This window comes from Lissotriton helveticus, chromosome 2_1 (assembly GCF_964261635.1).
Source record: "Lissotriton helveticus chromosome 2_1, aLisHel1.1, whole genome shotgun sequence".
NCBI lineage: Eukaryota > Metazoa > Chordata > Amphibia > Caudata > Salamandridae > Lissotriton > Lissotriton helveticus.
Genome location: NC_136059.1, coordinates 972,657,224 through 972,677,475, shown reverse-complemented (window position 1 = coordinate 972,677,475; position 20,252 = coordinate 972,657,224). Strand labels below are relative to the sequence as shown.

The 20,252-nt window shown below is 44.2% G+C and overlaps 1 protein-coding gene across 3 annotated transcripts in view; it reads left to right on the top strand.

The window, feature by feature from the left end:
- Window positions 1-20,252, top strand: part of SMARCA2 (SWI/SNF related BAF chromatin remodeling complex subunit ATPase 2) — a 1,851,064-nt gene that overhangs the window by 625,396 nt on the left and 1,205,416 nt on the right. For all 3 annotated transcript variants that reach the window (XM_078675722.1, XM_078675721.1, XM_078675720.1), the window contains exon 19: window positions 7,297-7,539. In XM_078675722.1, coding sequence (XP_078531848.1) covers window positions 7,297-7,539 — 243 coding nt within the window. The remainder of the gene's footprint in view (window positions 1-7,296; window positions 7,540-20,252) is intronic.

The window sequence follows — 20,252 nt, the reverse complement described above, 5'->3', positions numbered from 1 at the left end:
TTAATCTTGGGAATTCATGAAAAAGAGGGACGGATGTGACGCATTGTTATGAATGATCTTAAAGAGGTCGCTCAGTAGTTGGGCAGCATGCAGACAGTTCATAGTAAAAGGTTAACTTTAAGGACTATTTGTAAAGAGATACGTAAAAGGAATATCCCAATCAAGGGCAGCATAGTTTCTGTGCTCAGCCTCCTACTCTTACCAACCGACTCCTCCAGGTGGCTGAAACTCTCTCATGCTTTCCTGTTATAATTAGTAATTGCAGCATTCTGCATGTCAACCGACTCCAGGCTGTCAGGTGGAACATATACGTTAACAGATTATTGAATCTAAGGAGAATCAAGACATTGGAGATTCTATTAGAAATCGTACTAAAACAGTTATGTTCTAAGAATGTTTCCAACTGCAGTCTGTGGTATCTGTTTCTCCTAATACCCATTTTTAGACCTTCCCATCCCCCTATTCCATCATCTTGTACTCACCCTGCCTAGGAGGAGCTGCTGTTCTTTTCTTTCCGGGACCTGCTTGTTGCTCGCCGGACCCAAGGAGTCTACATTTGGACTTGGGGCTGAGACGCTGTGGTCGCTAGAGGCGAGGGCAGGACTTGTAGCAGGGCTGCGAGCGGTGCCGCAGGGACTCCATCTCCCAGGAGTCCCTGCCCGATCAAATCTGCTGCACCTGGTCCGCTCTCCCTGCTTGCCCCGCCCCCTGACCACGACGGAGTGAAAAGCCCTGTGCCTGCTATCCTCGTGGGACATCATCTTGTACTGACCCTGCCTAGGAGGAGCTGCTGTTCTTTTCTTTCCGGGACCTGCTTGTTGCTCGCCGGACCCGCTTTGCGGGTCCCGCATCGCGGACCGAAGGAGTCTACATTTGGAATTGGGGCTGAGACGCTGTGGTCGCTAGAGGCGAGGGCAGGACTTGTAGCTGGGCTGCGAGCGGTGCCGCAGGGACTCCCTCTCCCAGGAGTCCCTGCCCGATCAAATCTGCTGCACCTGGTCCGCTCTCCCTGCTTGCCCCGCCCCCTGACCACTCTCTTCCCTTTATAGCAGGCATAGCTGACCGCTGCGCGGGAGCGCGCAGGAGCGTCCTGGGAGAAGCCCGGGACAAGGGCGGGACCGTTTGTGGCCGGGAGAGGCTGGGCTGGGCCACCCCTCTTGTTCATGTGGATCCGCACCCTAATGTCTACACGGGATAGATTGTAATATCTGTTATATGTGGTTAGCACACTCATGAGCAGCTATTACTTAAGGGTTGTTTGTATGTAGCAACAATTTATTGATCATTCACAGTCCCCCAAGGAGACGCAGTGTGCTTATAGGGTAGTTCTGATAAGTACTTAATAATCGCTTAGCATCTTGATCTACCTTAAAATTGCATAGGAATGGGAAGGCGTAACACCCTGAGATCTGTTACGGCACCCAAACAAAATGCAACTACCAATCCCAAGCTTCCCATCTTGACTGCGATAGATCGCATGCTGCAAAAAACAATTGGGGTGGTGGCAAATGCCATCGAGAATACCGAACGTCGCATGTCACTACCCATGGGTTTCCCTTTATCTTTACCCCCGTCTAATACATCAATGTTCACTACCAATTCTCAAGATTCAACCTTCGCACCTTCTTTTGTCTCCCTCCCTGGTATTCGCCAGGTTGCAGCAGCTCAAGCTTTATCCCCTCTTAAAAACAATGTGCCTACTATGACATTATCTGAATCCCCGCAAGACAGGCTCTCCCAGACCCCGATTACTCCTCCATCCCAATCACCTGACAATATAAGCAGCGAGAACTTTGAAATATCCTTAAGCCCGACTTCGACCGCTGAGGATGACCGGGCCGCATACAGTCCCCGTGTAACTACTAGAGGCCAATTGGCCAGGTTAAGGTCCCAACTTGCTTCTGGAGATAATCCTTCTGATCTAAGCTCAAAGGCAAGTGTAAGAGGAAATGGGAAGAATAAACACAAAAGGGCAGAAAAGCAAAAAACAATATCACATAATAAGAGCAACAGCAGCTACGCATTAGATCCTGTAACTGCGCTTGCTGAAACTGATAGCCCCATACCTGCAGAACTTTTTTTGCAGCGATTGGAGGCCTTGTTACAAAAACCTTCCGCCCAAACCAGCAGCAAATCTTTAAACATCACCACTATTCCACTGCCTTGTGAAACATCACATCTTGAAAGCCCACCAAGCACTCCCAAAGATACTCCGTTTATTGCCCATATTGAAAAGTTTATGAAGTCCCTAATATTACCAGTACTTGAGAGGGTCAAGAAGACTTGATAGTTTTGAACAGAGGACTCGTGACAACTTTTTCTCGGTAAAGGCACTTATTAAGCTACACTCAAAAAATAGATCTCTCTAAGGAGCAATATTTGCAAGCCCCGATGCAGACACCAATTATTGCTCCGCTAAACCAAAAATGTCCCTCCGGGACAACAGGTAGCAATAATCCTCCAGCATCCACCATAAAAAAGGGAAGCAAACCAAACAAAACATTAATAGAAAAAAGGGACAAGGGATGTAGAGAAAGAGAAAATTCCCAACCCCAACCCCAAAGCAACAAAAATGTCCTCAGTAACGTAGTCACCAAAGACAGTAAGGCAGGCAATAGTGTTACATCTACACAGACTCAGAAAGACAAAAACACCCCCAGCAATAGTGCAAACGAGAGGACAAATCCGACCAACAGATCGGGTGACACAGATAGTGTACAACCTAGGTCCCCCCATGTCGACTTGCCTCCTGCAAGCCTGCACTATGTGGTCGTTCTAATAGGAGTTCCCAAGCTATTGCCTGGCAAAACGGAATCATACTCCGACTTAAAAAACAAAACTACTTATTGGCTGAATAACAATAAGCCCCTACCGAGGCAAATAGATGGAAAGGTCCTACTTGTTAGAAGAGTTAGCTGGGTGGGTAGGAGAGCTAAAGATGCCCCAGGCAACTGTATCCTGGTTAATTTTCGGGATACAAGCGCCGTAAAGAATATTTGCAACCACTATAACGGGCTTGGTAACAGCACAATAAGAGCAGTTGGTTTGGGGTATTTCTATCCGCAACACCAAGAGCCTCCCCTCCAATGGCAGAACTATGGACACTCATCCTGGGAAGGGCAACTTAATGATTATTGTATTCAGCCAACCCCAAACTTTGGCAACAGGCGAGAATATTATAGCCCTAGCCTAAGGTATTGACATACTGATCCCCTCTCATTCTGTCTACAACATAATTCCAACAGTGATCCTCTTACTACAGTAGTACATCCAACTAATCGGAAAGATACCCATAATTTGGGCATATCCTTCTGGACCATTCCACCCTTGGAGTCGACCGCAACTGAAATCCATCCCCCTAGAGCATGTCCAGACTCTCCAACAAACTCTGTCCGAGATAACACCGAACTGCTCAAGGTCATTAGCTGGAATGTAGCAGGCATTCACAGAAAATTAGGCTTACCACAATGGAGCACTATGGTAGAAGCACACCAGATTTGCATCTTTCAAGAGACATGGAGTTTGAAACCCCTCCATAGAGCTGGGTATGTCACCTTCTTTTTGCCTGCTACATCCCCAACCACAGGAAGGGGCCGCCCTTCGGGAGGGCTTCTTATATGGGTAAGCATCTCCCTGGGCTGCCACATCACACAAAAACAGAGCAACTCTCCAGATATCCTTAGAATTTCGTTGAGGGGCTCTAATAGGAGGCAAGCCATCGAGCTATTTAACATCTATGCTAGGGGAACAAAAAATGGCTCTTTGTCCCTGATAGTAACCATTCTTGAAAGCGAACTCAATGATTGCAATGAAGGTAGCCAAGTTCTGGTCACAGGAGATTTTAATTGTACATATGAGCCTCTTGCGGCTGAGGACATCTTGGATCCAGGCGAAGATGACGCAAGGAGGGGCATACCCATGCTATCCATCGAACCAATCAAAAGAAGGTCCCAAAGGGCGATCCAGCTAAACGCATTGACCATGGAGTATGGGCTAAGAGCTGCAAACGGTCGAACCATTTCGGACCCTTTGGGCGCCGCTACTTTCAATAAGACAAACTGTACATCAAGGATTGACTATATCCTCCTTGAATTTAAGCTATGGAAGTTTGTTAAGGACATGGCTGTCATACCTACCATAGATAGCGATCACAATATCCTTTCACTAACTCTTAAAAGTTTGTGGCCAAGCAAAACTAATGGAAAAATACCCAATAAGTTGGAGTTTGTCTCCAGAGATTTTCTATCTAATTGTGGGAGGCCCCTCAAATGGTGCAAAATAATCCTTGATGAATCCAAGTTGAAAGCCATTGACACAGCATTAATAACCTCACAAAGGCAGATGGACACTATCCTCCAAGCCCACCCAGTTCTGGGTAGGGTAACTCTTGTGTTCCAGGAAACCATTAAGACAGTAGGGAAACTATTCCTGAAGCAAGGGTTCGGGGGTAAGCCCATCAGGACCAAGAAACCCACGGGCCTGCACGATTGTTTCACCCCTACTTGCCGGCATAAAAAATCAGCCCTGATCAAGGCGATCAAAAATAAATTACAACCCTTGATACAGTGTGCTAGGAAAGAGTACAAGCAGGCGATAGCTAACGCAAAAAAGGAGTGGAAACATGAGTATTTGCGAACCTTAAAAGAGGCTAGCTCTAGCAAGGATACCAGGCGCTTCTGGAACATCATAAGAGCTAGAAATAGACCAGACAGTGATCTTATTACATGTAGTATCACTAGCCAAGCTTGGTTCGACCACTTTTCGAAATTGTATTCTAGCCAGCAGGAGACTAGCGCCCTAACATCATTCAATTTTCATGCTTTGATAGGCGACCCAAATGAGTCCTCTTTCACAATCAAGGAGGTGGAGTATGCAATTAGTACCATCGTGCCTCAAAAAGCAGCTGGCCCAGATGGCATTCCTGGGGACTTGCTTCGCTTGGATAAGCCGAAATGGGGAAAGTTCATTCATTCCTTGCTTATTGCAATTGATAAAGGTGCTGCTATTCCCCAGTCCTGGAAAGGGGCCGAGGTAGTGCCGATTTTTAAAAAGGGGATGAGGGATGATCCCTCTAATTATCGGCCCATAAGCTTGTTAGACACAACCCAGAAGGTTATTGGTAAGGTGTTGTTGGAGAGAATATCACAATGGATCGAAGAAAACGAAATTCTCTCCGATTTCCAGGCAGGGTTCAGGGCCGGAACTGGCACGATAGAGCAAGCGTTTAGGTTAATGCTAATTTACTGGAAGGTGGTGGTCATAGGCAAAGGCAGTCTTTATCTCGCTTTTATCGACCTAAAGACTGCCTTTGACCTTGTACCCAGGGAGGCTCTCTGGGGAGTACTTGCCGACATGGGCTTACCTTATTACATACTCTCCATGTTGGTCAGACTCCACAAAGACAATTTTGCCCAAATAAGATGGGGTACAGACGACGAAAAAACAAACAGAATCCCGGTAGAGAGAGGGGTCCGCAAGGGATGTGTTCTTGCTCCCACCCTCTTTTCATTATATATTAACGGTGTGGTTGAGCATCTCTTGAAAGATCCTTCAGATGAACCATCCCTGGCGGGCGATCGAATACCTACCCTCCTTTTCGCGGACGACACGCTTTTGTTGTCCAAATCTCCCATGGGCTTGCAAAAACTCCTTGACAACTTCCAGATCTTCTGCTCGGAGTGGGGCCTATCAATTAACACTGATAAAACAAAATACCTAGTGATGAATCCCCCAAAAAATCTTGCCCGTGTTCCTACCCTGAATCTTGTCCCCTTGGAAAGGGTCACTGTGTTCGACTACTTGGGTATACGAATATCACACACTATGCAGTGGACCCCACACCTTTGTAAAATGCTGTTAACCCATAAAAGGGTAGCTGGAGCATTGCTCAAGGAGCAGCGTTCCTGCTCAATAAGACCAATAGCCCCAGTAATTGACATCTATAAGGCTAAGGGTGTTAGCGCTGCTCTTTACGGGGCAGGGCTATGGGGTACAAACAGCATAGATGAACTAACGAGGTCTGAAAATAAATTTTATAGGGCCCTTTTGTCACTTTCCCAGAGCACCCCAATGACACCACTCATCTTGGACCTAGGTTGTCGCCCTATTAGCGATCTGGCAAAACTGCGGCCGTTGCTCTTATGGGCCCGGCTGTGGAGAGTACCGGAATTGTCCAAATACGCTAAAGGGTTATCTGAAGTTATGTCATTGCCTGGATGGCACAAAATAAAGTGGTTAAAAGTACTAAAAACCTTGCTTGGCAATCTGGGTCTTAGAGAGGCATGGGATGGCAGGTCCTCTCCTCCTAAAATAATCTTAAAGAGCCTGTATTGGAATTGGGTTGCGTTTCAAACCAGCACTAACCAAGATCTCGGTAGGCTCACGGATGATTTTCTGAAGTTTAAGGATCTACCGATCTGCGAACTTTATTTGGATATCATCTCGAAACCTTTCGATAGGGCCCTTTATTTCAGATTCAGGGTTGGGGCTCTCCCTGTACGAGCTTTTACAGCTCGCTGGAAACCCCCAGCCCAGACAACAGTATTTTGCCCCATCTGCCCAACCAGACTAGAAACTATAGGTCATTTTATGTTTGAATGCCCGGAGTACAGGCTCCCAAGAGACAGGTGGCTTAAACCACTGTGTCGGCTGTTAGGCACTAGGTCCCATAATGAGACGCTGCGCATCTTAATAGCAGACTCACAGCCAGTCTATGCTTGTGGTCTATCTAAATTTTTAGCATGGGCATGGCAAATTAGAAGCAAAAGGCTTAAATGAAATCTTTAATTGGATTTTAAATCTATTGGCTTTAATGATTTGTATTTTGTAAATAATGAATTCAAAATTGGTGTAAATAGATTATCTTCTGTTTTTATTTTAAATTGTCTCTTTCTAAATGTGAAGCTTTTATGATATGTTTTTATTGAAATAAAGCCTTTTGACTTGACTTGACCTATTCCACCTGGCGCTAATCTGCTAAAACAAAACTGAACTCTGTGCCTTAAACCTGGTCCTGTAGAAGGTTGCTTTTGAGTTTTATACCGATGTCTTTGCTGTTGACAAGAGGAATGAGTGGGCTTCACATTGTTGGCGATTACTAGTATATAACCTGTTCCTTGTCTATAATTGTTTAAAATGGTCACTGAAATGTACCCGGGGTTTAAAATATTCTTTGCTGTTTTTAAAATGAATTGGGCACCTGATATTGGGTTAATGTTACTACACAATTTGCAGGAGCTAATAATGCTTCTATAGATAAAGCATTACAGATATTGTCTTTTTTTCCTATGGTTTCAGATACGATGGAAGTACATGATTGTAGACGAAGGTCATAGGATGAAAAACCATCACTGCAAGCTCACACAAGTCTTGAACACTCACTACGTTGCTCCGAGAAGGATACTCCTCACGGGTACTCCACTGCAAAACAAACTTCCTGAGCTATGGGCTCTCTTGAACTTTCTTCTTCCTACCATCTTCAAGAGTTGCAGCACATTTGAGCAGTGGTTCAATGCTCCCTTTGCCATGACAGGAGAGCGGGTACTGTTTTTTGTTAAATAGCAATGCAACATCAATCTGAAATTGCTGTTCATAGAGAGATGGCAGTGTCATTCCAAAGTGAAAAAGTTTTAAAATGTGAAAGTTTATTTACTAACTGTGAAATGTTCTATGTCCACTGTATAGGGGGGGAAACTATTTGTCCATCCATTCATCTTTATTAATGTTAATGAGCAAGGTATATGTCTGCCTTCTCCGTGTGGGACCTCACCACAGATTGGGATTCTCAGAAGGCAATTAAAAAAAAATATTAAGTACATTAGCTTTGTTTGGCTTGAACAAACTTTCCAAATGCTAATTCTTATCTGTAAGGAATTTCCAAAGCATCAGTTTGCCATTTCCTTAACTTTCCCAAACCCTTTGATGAAAATTATAAACCATCAACGCTAAACCAAAGACTAACCAATGAAATACCATATTAAGGCAGAGAGGGCTTCCCAGAAGCTTCAACGTACCTTCACTTTATACTCTACACTCACCAGTTCCACTCTGCGTCCAGCTTCCCTTCTGTTCCTGTCCTCCATCTTTTAATTTAAGGTCCAATTTGAATTTTATAATCTGCTTCCTATTTTTCTATATTCTTGATGAAAGTTTCCCTTATTTTTCTCTAAGATTCTTCCTTCTCCTGGTTCCCTGATTTCTCATTCATCTAAGTCATCATTAACAGCTCTCATGATACGAGAATTTTAAGCAAAACTTCACTGTTGTGGTGTTATCTGTCTATGGAAAGTTTATACTGTAGAGAATGTCGCAAAATGTTGTTTAGGAGTCTCTCTAGAGTGGTGTAGGTTTTTGATTTGAGACCAAGTGTGTAGTATCTGCTTGTACCATGTAAGGAGAGTTTGGATGCATTAAAAGCAAACAAAAAGATAACTCCTTCAAAGGGCGGGACTGAGAATTTTACTGACACCATGAGAAAAGCCCAATAGAGAATTTACAATATCTCCATCACCCATCCCTTTTTGGTCAATAGGCTCGACTTTTAGAGGATTGCTAATTTCATGCTCTGCATCAGTGTATTGATAGATGTAATGATAGTCTCAACATCAAGACAGACTTCCTTGCAACCTGCAATGTTGATGATACATCCAAAGTACAAGAATATATAGAATTAGTTTCTGGTTCCATTGAATGACACTTGAATTTACAAGACCCATTTATTGATTCTTCTTGTGCTCATGGACATGTTCTATCTTTGCTGCTTCTCTTGCATTTCCGTTTCAGCTGACCCTTTGCCTCTTGATACTCAGTTTGATCCCAGTCATCCTCCCAGACTCTCTCCAGGACCACAGAAATCTGGGAATATGATAAAAAGAAATAGCTAGCTCACATAGCAGTCAGGGTCTTCAAGGATGAGACATACTCCTCCAGGTCATCTTGTAGAATCATACAGATAAGTAATATCTTTACGACAGTTGCATAGGTATAAATGCCTGCTTCTGCACTACATCTGGAGCTATAAGGAATCTTTGAAATGCTGCAGTTTAGAAACTGTTCTTAATCTCCTTTACATTATGTCAGAAGATTTCTTTATTGATCACTGTGCATCTTAGTGCTTAATTAGTGGAATCAACCATTGAAGAATTTCAGCAATTCGAAGGTGTATATGTCCTGCTCAAATCTGTGTGTGGCGCTGTGATTTGGAGGGGGAGGATGCGCCCAGCAGTGTTGCTCTGAGGGGGTAGGTGTTGCAGTATTCCACCAAACCTGTATTTCTGGTTTATGTTTTGTGTTTTCTGTGTGTGTGGTGATTTGTAGTGGTAGATTGGCTCTTTAAGCCATCCACCGTAACCAGAGTCTGCTGTGCTAAGTCACTTTTTAGAGTGCTCACAGTCCTCCTTATGATTTCTACTATTGCTGCCTTTCTAAATTTTCTAAGTACATAAGAAAGATGGGACGGGAAGAGGTAATAGGAAGTTTTGCAGGAAAAGGATGAGTAGGATAGGGAAAGGGATGGGCATATTGAGGAGAAGAGTGGATGGAGAAATATAAGGTAGGTAGGTAAAAGGAGAGAGGGTAATTTCAGAGTAAAGATAAGGACTTTGTGATTTGGAGGGGAGTGAAAGAGCAGTATGGGGGAAAGGGATTGAGGAGATGTGCTCATGTGGAGGGGTGAGGATGCTTCTGGAATTGATGAGGATGCACCATGGTTGTGGGGATGGCGAACCTGGAGTCGGGGTGAGGACAGTTCTTCTATAAGTTAGTCATGGGGCCTGATTCACAAACTGCATTTTGTATTACTACAGTAGGTACTACAAAACATACTACAAATTGCAAATCACAAAAAAACACTTTTGTAGTAATTTACACTTTTGTATTGCATCCCTGCAGCCATTATTTTCTATACAAGTGTTTTGCAGTTCCAGTGGTTGGCCATATGTAGGGCTGGACTTAGTATAAAAGTGTAAGTTACTACAAAAGTGTTGTTTGTGTATACCTAACAGTAGTACACTAACTCAAAAGAAATTGTAAATTACCTTTGTGAATCAGGCCCATAGTGTAGGTATGTGAAGGAATGAAAGATGCATATCCTGTGTTCAGACAGCTTTATGACCAAGACATAGTTTGCATAGGTATCTCTAGAGAACATATTTGCAAAGAAGCTTACATTTGTTCTGAAAGTATTACTTTCCTACTGGTGCTTCATGTCAAAAGACCTGTACCTCATTTGTGGACTTATGCAACTGAAAGTTCTTTCTCATCTGATTCACATGCTAGATATTCCCTGTTGTCATGTTGGAAAACCTTTGGAAACAATGTTATGTAGTAGTAGTAATCAATGAAGCACTTCACTAACACTGAAAACAGCTATGGACACATACAGCCTGTCTTCCTCTTTTTATGACCCAAAGTGTGACCACTCGGGTGGATACGCATCAAGCTCTAAACCCTTCAGAGAAGCTCCAACTGCTAGATTTTGTACTGCATGTTAAAGAAAGGGAATCTTAAAGAGGCTGTGCTTCTTTTTTTGTTTATTTAGCCTTAGAGTATGGCATTTCACTTTAGCATTGAAGATTTTCAAAATATGACAGTTTTTGATACAATATCTATGGCTGTGTTCTATTTCTGAAGATAGCCAAGAAACCTTTACACCAGTTACAATTTAAGAAGTGTACTGCCAGTGCAAAGAGAAAGATGTTTATGGATTACAAACACTCATAGTGTATCCAAAAGTATGTGACTGTCATATATTGTTAGAAAACCCTCAAGGACTTTGACTCAGTGGCTGGCTTTAGGTATATTTGATGAGGAAAAATCAGCATAATCTAATCCTGTAGAAGCAAAGGTAAAGCTTAAACATTCCTTAGAGATGGTTGCAAATAAGCCTGTCCAAACCATTTCTGTATCAATGTAAAAACTCTGACTAAGCTCGCCAATTAATGCACAAGCTTCAAGCCTGTCACATATACCTGCAGCGAGGGAGGAAATGTCATCTACACCAAGGAAACCTACTCTGTATCTGGTACCAGATCTCTTTTACATAGTGTGACAGATATTCCTGTAAGAAACGTACAAAATTCAATTCTACAGCCTCACTGGCTGGGAAAACCAGTCTGTTGGTTATGGTTTCATCATCGGCTGCAACCTATCCTTGTGCACCATCTTTGTTTTCAGCACTGGCGGGGGTTAGATGTGCAGAAGACTTCTCAGTCATGGATACTTTCTTAACCGTTGGCTGGATATTCATTAACAATGGCAATAAGCAAAGAATTCCAACTATACACCATCAACATTTGAGTCATCTGCAGCGTTATTAGCGTAGGCAGCATCAACTGCAGTATCAATGGCATCAATTTTGTCTGTTGTGGCACAATGGGTTGCAGCTCCATCAGTTGTGGCACAGTTTGTTGTGGTGTCATTGGTTGCTGTATTGTTGGTTGCTCCACTATCACTGCCTTGCAACCAGTTTTGGCTTAAGCAGTTTCTGAGCCTCATTACTGTGCTCCAGATCAGTTCACCAGTTCCTTCAGTTTGGCCAGTACAGTCGGCTTACAGTATTGCCTGTAAATTTTAAAATGGATCCACAGAATTCATTCCGTAAGAACCAGTAATCATTGAAGGTGATCAGGAGAGTGAAAGTAATTTAATAGATCATTTATTGTACAGTTAATTACAACTTTTACAAAAGCACAAAAAAGCACGGGATGCATTTTAAGTATCATCACATCTTAAAAGGATCCATCAGAGCCCCAGAAAGATGAGTTAGGCCTTAGATAGTAAAAGATTGTGATCCTTGAAGTAAATCATGAGGCTAGTTATAAGAAAGAAGATATTATAGAGTCTTTTTTTAAGAGCGAATAATGATGAATGCGAACAAGAAGCGACACTTCCAGAGCAGTTGAACATTCATTGTGGCAAACATGTTTCTGATGATGAAAATGATTATGTTTAGCAACCAAGAGGAGATCCCAGATGATGAAGCATGTCACCTTGGTGAGTGATGGGATTCCGTTTTTTAGGTATAACTACAGGTCTTCACTTGTGCGCCATGCTTGCAGTTATTCAATAGATTTGGCAGACCCGTGGATATCTTGTTTTGTTATAGTTCATATTTGGGGAATATATCCGCACCGGTCTTCAAATTTTCCCTTAGACCCTCCTTCTATCTTGTGTTTATACTTCGGCGAACAAGAAGCGACACTTCCAGCGCAGTTGAAAATTCAATATGTCAAACATGTTTCTGATGATGAAAATGAAGATGTTTAGTATTTTTACTGCTACCAGAATAGATGCTCACAACAATGTATTCCCTTCCTCAATGTCCACAACAAGTTTACAACCGACAATACCTATCCCTACCTATGCCTATGATTCAGGCTCCATTGGACTTCTTAACATCTTTGCAAGAGATAATAAAGCCTTTTACAGAACATAATGTTTCAACACTTCAGTTTCCTCTCATTCAGTGTTCACAGACTCCATCACAGGTTCTGATGTTCTGACTTGTACTCCTGTATCAGAGGTGCAGCCTTGTATCTATATAATAGATAGTTCTCCGGTGCATAACAACAGAAATAATGAGAAGGTGTATGATGATGGACAAGATTTTCATGGTGAAGGAAATGGGCAGTGTCCTTAAGTTAGAATATCCCCTGTGTCTGGAGAACTTTGTAGTTGCCATGTGCCAAAAGGTATCGTTCTGTGGTTCCATGCTGTCTACATATTGCCCCAGCAGAGCAGCATATAAGCAGCACCCCTGTGGGCAGATGTCCATTCCTTTTTTTCCATGCCTTCTGACATGGATCCAGAGCTCTGCTCCCAAATTTGCCAGTCATCTGCCAGCTCCTAAAAACGTTTTTATAGTGTGCAAGGGAACAATGGCCCCACCCAAAGCAACAGTATTCAACCCATGCTGCAACTGCAGGAAACAAATGCCAGTTATGGACCCACAAAAGGTGTGGCTTTGGTGCGTGGACCCCGAACATGACTCAGTCTTGTGATAAATGCGCCCTGATGCACTCGAAGGTAATTTGAGACTGGGATGCAAAGTTTTGTCACTGAACACAAGAAGTAGTCGTGATATTCATGCGGTCCCGGGGGGGGGGGGGGTAGTGTGTTTATGCAAAATCACAGGTGAAATCTGACAGACACATCACCATATAAGTTGTTAGGTGGGGTGTTACATCTGGAATGCACCCCACCCCCTGACACCCCCCCCCCCCGAGGCTATGTCTGCCGATCGCCATACTATTTACAAATAAGCAGACAGTTGTCATGAACCCTAATGGTAACGCAGTGCCTCTATTGCATCTCAGCTATCAGCAAGGGCTTCATTTTATTATAGTTCTCATTGTGTTCCTGCGCCAGAGCAGGGTGCACATCGAGAAACTACTGATGGTGATCGGAATGGCTTGCTCCCCCTCATTATACTTATAGTTCTTTATATCTTGATTTACAAAACTGCAGTGGGCTTGATAGTGTCCTGAGACAAAGCTGGACTCAAACATGGGCCCCCTACAGAAGAAAGTTACTTATTTTCAATGGTGGTTTGGAGGGCAACATTCATACTAGAATTAAAGCTGCCCTTCACTCAGAGTAAAACAAATGTTTTGACAGAAATGTTGCAGTCTAGGCGAGCAACATCTGAGCCCTTGCTCCCATTTAATGACACTCTCACACATACTTTGACTACCTGGTTGAAAGCATGTTCTTGCCTGCCTGCTGGTCGGCAGGCGGCCAGGCAACATATGCCAGTGCCCACTGGCCCAGATTTTCTCACTGACCACCCTACTCTGGAGAGTCTCATTGGTTAGTCCTTGACCATCAGGGTGAACCCCCAGTTCATTTCAGACTAATCTATCGGTTAGAGAATCTTAAAGGATTAATGCCTTGAAAAATATCTGTTTTCTTCTGCCAGCCAGGCACTGAGATCCTTAAAACCGAGTCTGTGTATTAAGGCAATTCACACATGCCCTTTGTGACATTGCCTGCGAGAACTTGTCGGCAGTCCCGAAGGACCTTAGGGCCTCTGTGGCTCAGACAATCGCTAAGGGGCAGGATGCAGACACATATGTTATCCATGTAGGCTTGGAAACCATGGTCTGCATTCTTCAGCCTGCCTGGATGAGATCAACTGGATTCTCGAGAATGCAGACTCGACTTTAGAATGCTTTCAAGGCAACAGAGCTAATTGCATTCTTTCTGAGCCTTGCAAAGCAATTTCCCTTCCAGTTCTGGAAATATATGGGGTATCCAGGGAGATGGTATATAGAAAGAGGAAGCATTCCTACCCTTAAACGCATAAAACAGCCCACTCTTTTTGGGGATGCGGAACTGGCAGAAAGAGTGGAGGCCAACAGGGGCACCAGTCCTCCTGCTCCTCTTCCCCTGAGGCACCAACAATCAAACACCTTAGTTTGTTCTCAGAGGGCCCAACTAGTGGGAGGTAGAATCAATCACTTACTCCTGGTTTTGCAGTCCATCACATCCAAAAGATAGGTATCGCAAATTGTTCTAAAAGGCACACCCTACCTTTTTGCTCCTCCCCTCCCTGCTTGCCCTGTGTATAAAGGTGTCAGTGCCGGCATTGTTCACGTCCTTTTTGCATAATCAGTCAAGCTGGCACTGGAAAAAGCTTCCTAATTAAAGCTCTCACTGGTTATCTGCAGAAGAGTACAGAATCAAATTTGTCATGTGTAGTAACCGCACCAGCAGATTTAGCTGCACATAACATTAAAGAAATTACTCTATAAAGACTACTAATGCTACCTGTTGAACATGACAATAAACTGGAATAGCAGAAATGATCTGGTGATGCTTGCCATGAGGCATTAAGAGAATTGAAAAAACTGAAGCTTCAAATCATTGCTAAAGTAAGCATGGTATCAAACATAATGCTTGTGTTCATACACTTTAGAATGCAGCATATTTAAGAACAAACTCTGATGTACTCTTCAGAGGAAAGCATTAAAATGTGTTTGGTGACCTCCTGCAACTTACCCCTGTAAAAGGAGAACCTGTTTTCACACTTCTGCATGATGAAACAAGAAATTGTCTTGGAAGTATTGGCATATGAATATTTGGTTACATTTTGAATACAAGTATTAGTGAAAAATATGTGCCAATCATCTTATGTGGAATATGGAGATATTCTGAAGGCCATGAGCGTGGGAGTGCTGACAAAAGAGGGGGGAAGCATGCGTTGGAAAGCTGCCTTATGAAGAGTCTATTCCCATCTAATATTACAGCAGCATAACTAATGTACAAATTCATTAAAGAACATAAATGCACAGTTTTCTTAATGCCAGCACTTCCAGTGCTCAAAGTTTAAAGAAGAATTAATACAACTGGAGAGCGAAGATTTTGTCATTCTCCAAGCAAATTTCTACAGGAGTACCTCAAGGTTTAGTGTTAAGCCTGTGCCTTGTCAACCTATACATGTCATCCTAGGCATGTTTTATTTAAACATGGGACATTAACTTTTTTACCCAAGTAGGCGATACACAACTTATCGTCAGACTTGATGCTAACCCCTCTGTGGCTGCTGTAAAAGGGAGAGATTGTCTTAATGCGATACTGGCTGAATGGAGTTAAATTCTCTGCCCTTAAATTGAGGCAATACCGAGGTGGTGATTTTTCTGCACTGATTTGACCTGCGTAAAGGAGTGCTGGCCAGACAAGTTGGGCTCATTGTCAATGCCAGTGAGTCATGCCTGAAATCTGGGAGTAATTGCAGACAACGACTTGAACTTTGAAAGGCATGTAAATGCCATCTGTGCGAAGAGATTTACACTACTCTATGCCCTAAGGAAAGTTCCACCTTTTATCCCGCTGACAAGAAGAAAAGAGATGTATTATCTAGCGCATGGCCTACTGCAACTCCCTCTAGATGGTCACCCCTCAATATTTGCACCACCAACTTCAACTTCTGTAAAATGCGGTTGCCCAGCTGATTTTGGGCATCAGGAGAGATTGGGCCATTTCTAGACATCTGGTGTGCTTACATTTGCTTCCTGTGAACAAGAGGTGTATCTTTAAATCACACTGCTTGTACCACAAAGCTTGCCCCAGTATTGGAACTTTAATAGATTCCCATTGCTTGTATCATTCCCCGTCGTTGGAATGGGAGCCTCTGTAAATAAAAAATACCATAGCAGTAGGTACAAAAGAGAAAGAAAAACCTAGACCTCATCTCATTTTGTAGCATATCCACCTCTTTTTGTAAAAGCGACCAACAACTTGCAACAACCAATCAGATCAGCCTCACCCCATAGAACCTCCCTGAGAGAACCTCAGAGCCTCAGATTTTCTACCGCACGTTGTTGTAAGGGAGTCTCCTCAGAGCTCTGCTCCGTTTTCTCTACAACTTTGGATTTCAACTACGTTTTCTTCAAGATGTCAGATAAAGAGAAGAAGGCTTTATTTAAGGCTAGTTCTAACTGTTCTAAGAAAAGGCTTTATGTGGAGGACAAGCATAAGGATTGTATTTATTGCTTGTACCCGGACCACAAAGCCACTGATTGTAAAATCTGCAGAAACCTCTCCACCAAGACACTGAGAGAAAGGGAAGGAATACTTTAGACTTGGCTACAGAAGATGAAGTCACGGAAGGAGGTGATTTCTAGTGACAGCGAGGATTCCTCCTCAGCTTCTTCATCAAGAAGATCCAAGAAGAGGGGTAGGTCTTCCCCTTCAACATCAAAAGAACCTCCTGCTAAGGCCTCTCAAAAGACCTCTGATAGGTCTCATTGGCCCAGTCCCGGAAAATCTCCTCACCGAGTTGCAAAGGAGAAGGAGGGACTTGTGACTGAGGTAATTTCTACACAGAAGGTGACTCAAGTAACTTCTGTTGTCTCTCCACCATCTGAGGAGACAAAAGGTTTTAAAAATCCAGCATCTTTACCTCAGGAAGGAAAATCAGACAAGAAAACCCGTTCGTCGACAAGGACTTCATCAGGTACGTCGACAACGGTTTCTAAAGGGCATCATGCGTCGATTATGGCTCCATCAACGGTCCCGTCGTCGAGGGCTTCGACGACTACAGCTTCGGCGCCGACTTCGTCGACGAAGCAAGGTCCTGTTTCAGTGTTGACAACGATATTAATAACCTCGACGTCGACGAAGATGACGCCGACGGTGGTGACGACGATGGCGATGACGACGGCTACCATGATCAGGACGACGAGCTCGTCGACGATGCCGCTGACGATTTCTCTGCCGCCGCCGCTCCTTTCTCCGTCGTCGATGACGATTCCATCGATGACGACGATGTCGTTGACGACTACGTCAACGCTGCAAAAAGTTAAGATTTCAATTAGGAAACACCAAATTACACCGGGGAGGACATCTCCGCGAAGGGTGACGCATTTGCCTCCGGCATTACTTTTAGCTGAAGACTATTCTGATGAGGAAGATAGTCTTCATGGCGATGCATACAGTCCTTCTCAGCTCCAGGTGAAATACCAGGACTCAGATTCTGATGACTGTTATGAGGAACAGCGGCAACCCCCTTCTCGGGAAAGGCCTCAAGAACAATATCAGCAGGGTATGGTTTCTATGCCTTCGTCCCTAATAAGTGACTTACTGATCATGTTGATGGATTATAGGAGGAGATTTCCATCCCAACCCTCTGAATCCATGCAACCACCACCTCCGCCACTGCCACCACCACCTCCTTCGACTTCTACGGTTCAACCACCAGAGCCGGAACCTTTGGAGGAACGACACAATATTGCCACGGGGCAGGCTAATGTTGATGATGATGATGATGATGACGATGATATCTCGGGGGATGACCAGAATGTAAGAGAGGTCCCAAACCCGGATAGAGAATGGGACGACTATATTATACCAGATCCCGCTTCACCTGTACCGGATCCTGTGAATTCTCCTCCAGCAGACATCGGAGGTTTCCATAAGCCTATGGAGAGAGCTTCAAAAAAATGTGGTCTTCCTGTTCCGGTTGTTCAATCGGACTGCTTTCTCTATGATTTTAAAGAGCCTTATAGGAAATCCATTCGCTCTATTCCCATCATAGAGCATATATGGAGTGAAGGTATGAAGGTTATGCAGTCTCCAGCTACTGTTATACCCGTTCTACCGTGGCTGGAGAAAAAATATAAGGCTCCTGATGGTAGTCCTGCTTGCCTGGTTGGCCAACCAAGGCCGGACTCCGTAATCTCCCAGGCGGCTCAGAGAAAGTCAAAGAACCCATCGGCTACTCTTGCCTCACCGCCGGATAGAGAAGGAAGGTGCCTTGACAACGTGTGCAAGAGATTATCTTCTATGTCCAGCCTCCTGGTTTGAGCCTCTAATACACTAGCAATTTTGGCACGATTTGATAGCCAAATGTGGTGCGATTTGTCTCCTTTCGTTGATCAGCTACCGGATACTTCAAAAGCGGATGCAAAGAAATTTCTGGAGGAGGGGGAGTGATCTTCCTCAGAGATTATTGATTGTGCCATGGACATTGCCACAACTGCTTTTTGCGCCTTGGCAGGCTCAGCTGTCCTGAGGAGGCAAGGTTGGCTTTGGGCTACCTGGTTTCGCCCCGAGGTACGGAATAAGATTTTGGATTTGCCATTTGATGGTTAAATGCTTTTTGGTAAGCATATAGATGATGCTTTACAGGACATCAAGAAGGACACGGAAACAGCTAGGTCCTTAGGCACATTGCAACATCGCAAGGTACCTTTCCCAGGGGCAAAAGGTAAAGGTTTTTCAAGTTACCGAGGAGGATACCAACAACGCTTCTCCTCCTATACACGGTCTTCGCAGACTTACACGCCTCAATACTCTCAGCGCCAGGGCCAGTCGGCGTCTTTCTCTCGCCAACCTGCAAGAGGTCGACAGGGGCGTCAAGGGAGAGATTCTTCTAAACGTCAAAAGCGGCCTCTCGGCTCTGTCTGCTGTTTTCCACCCCTGGTAACATCAGTAGGGGGCAGGATTTCACACTGTCTGCGCAGCTGGAAGATCATAACATCGGATCGGTGGGTCCTCAATATCGTACAATTTGGCCACACGTTGGAATTCCAAGACCTCCCACCTTCAAGAGCCCCTCGCGCCACATAATCAAAACATCTACAGCTTCTGCGTCTCGAAATTCACCAACTGCTCATCAAGGGAGTGATAGTGCCTGTGCCTCTATCTCAGAGAGGAGAAGGGTTCTATTCCAGGTTTTTCCTGGTTCGCAAGACGGAGGAGAAATGGCGCCCAATTTTAGACCTGAGGGACTCAACACCTATCTCATAAAACTATCATTCAGGATGGTATCCCTTCATGATATTTTGCGCCTTCTCAATCCAGATTACATGGCAACTTCTGGATCTCGAGGACCCATATTTTCACGTACTGATCCACCCAACTCACAGACGATTCTTACGCTTCACAGTAGCCAAGAGCCATTTTCAATTCAAAGTCCTGCCTTTCGGTCCCAGATCCGCTCCTCGGATTTTCATAAAGGTTTTGGCCCCGGTGGCAGCGTTTCTCAGAAAACAATCTCTAGAAGATTATCCCTACCTAGACGATTGGTTGATAAAAGCTCCATGTTCTCAAGCAACTACAAGAGCCGTCACACGTTGCATTCAACTTTTCGAGCATCTGGGTCTATAACTCAACAAGAACAAATCAGTCCTTCTCCCATCCAGGCCGGCAAAATTCCTAGGTTCCATTCTGGATACAAGATGCTGCAAGGCTTTCCCATCAGAGGAAAGACAAAGAAAGCTCATTCTCTCAGCTCGTCAATTGCAAAGGAGACGGTCTTTATTGGTCCGTCTGTACAAATCGCTCCTAGGATCGATTTCATCCTGCATACCCTTAATTCCGCATTGCAGAATACGTATGCACACGTTGCAGGAGCAGCTAGACAGGAAATGGCGCCAGGCGGAAGGCTCATTCGACGACAAGATAATGGTCACACCTCTCATGAGAAAGGCAGCCGATTGGTGGACGGACAAAGACAATATCTCAAAGGATCTCACTTTCAAGATTGCTCCATCTCCCTTGGTTCTGACCACGGATGCCTCGCTGGAAGGCTGGGGAGCTGTTTTACAAGACTTACAAGTGAGTGGCCATTGGACGCCCGTGCAGCGTACTTTCCACATCAGTCTTCTGGAGCTCAAGGCAATTCATTAAGCTCTGCAAGCATTCCTTCCGAGAATTCTTAATTCCACCGTACTGGTTCGTACGGACAACACGACGGCCATGCATTATGTGAACAAACAAGGTGGAACAAGATCTTGAGTTCTCTCAAGGGA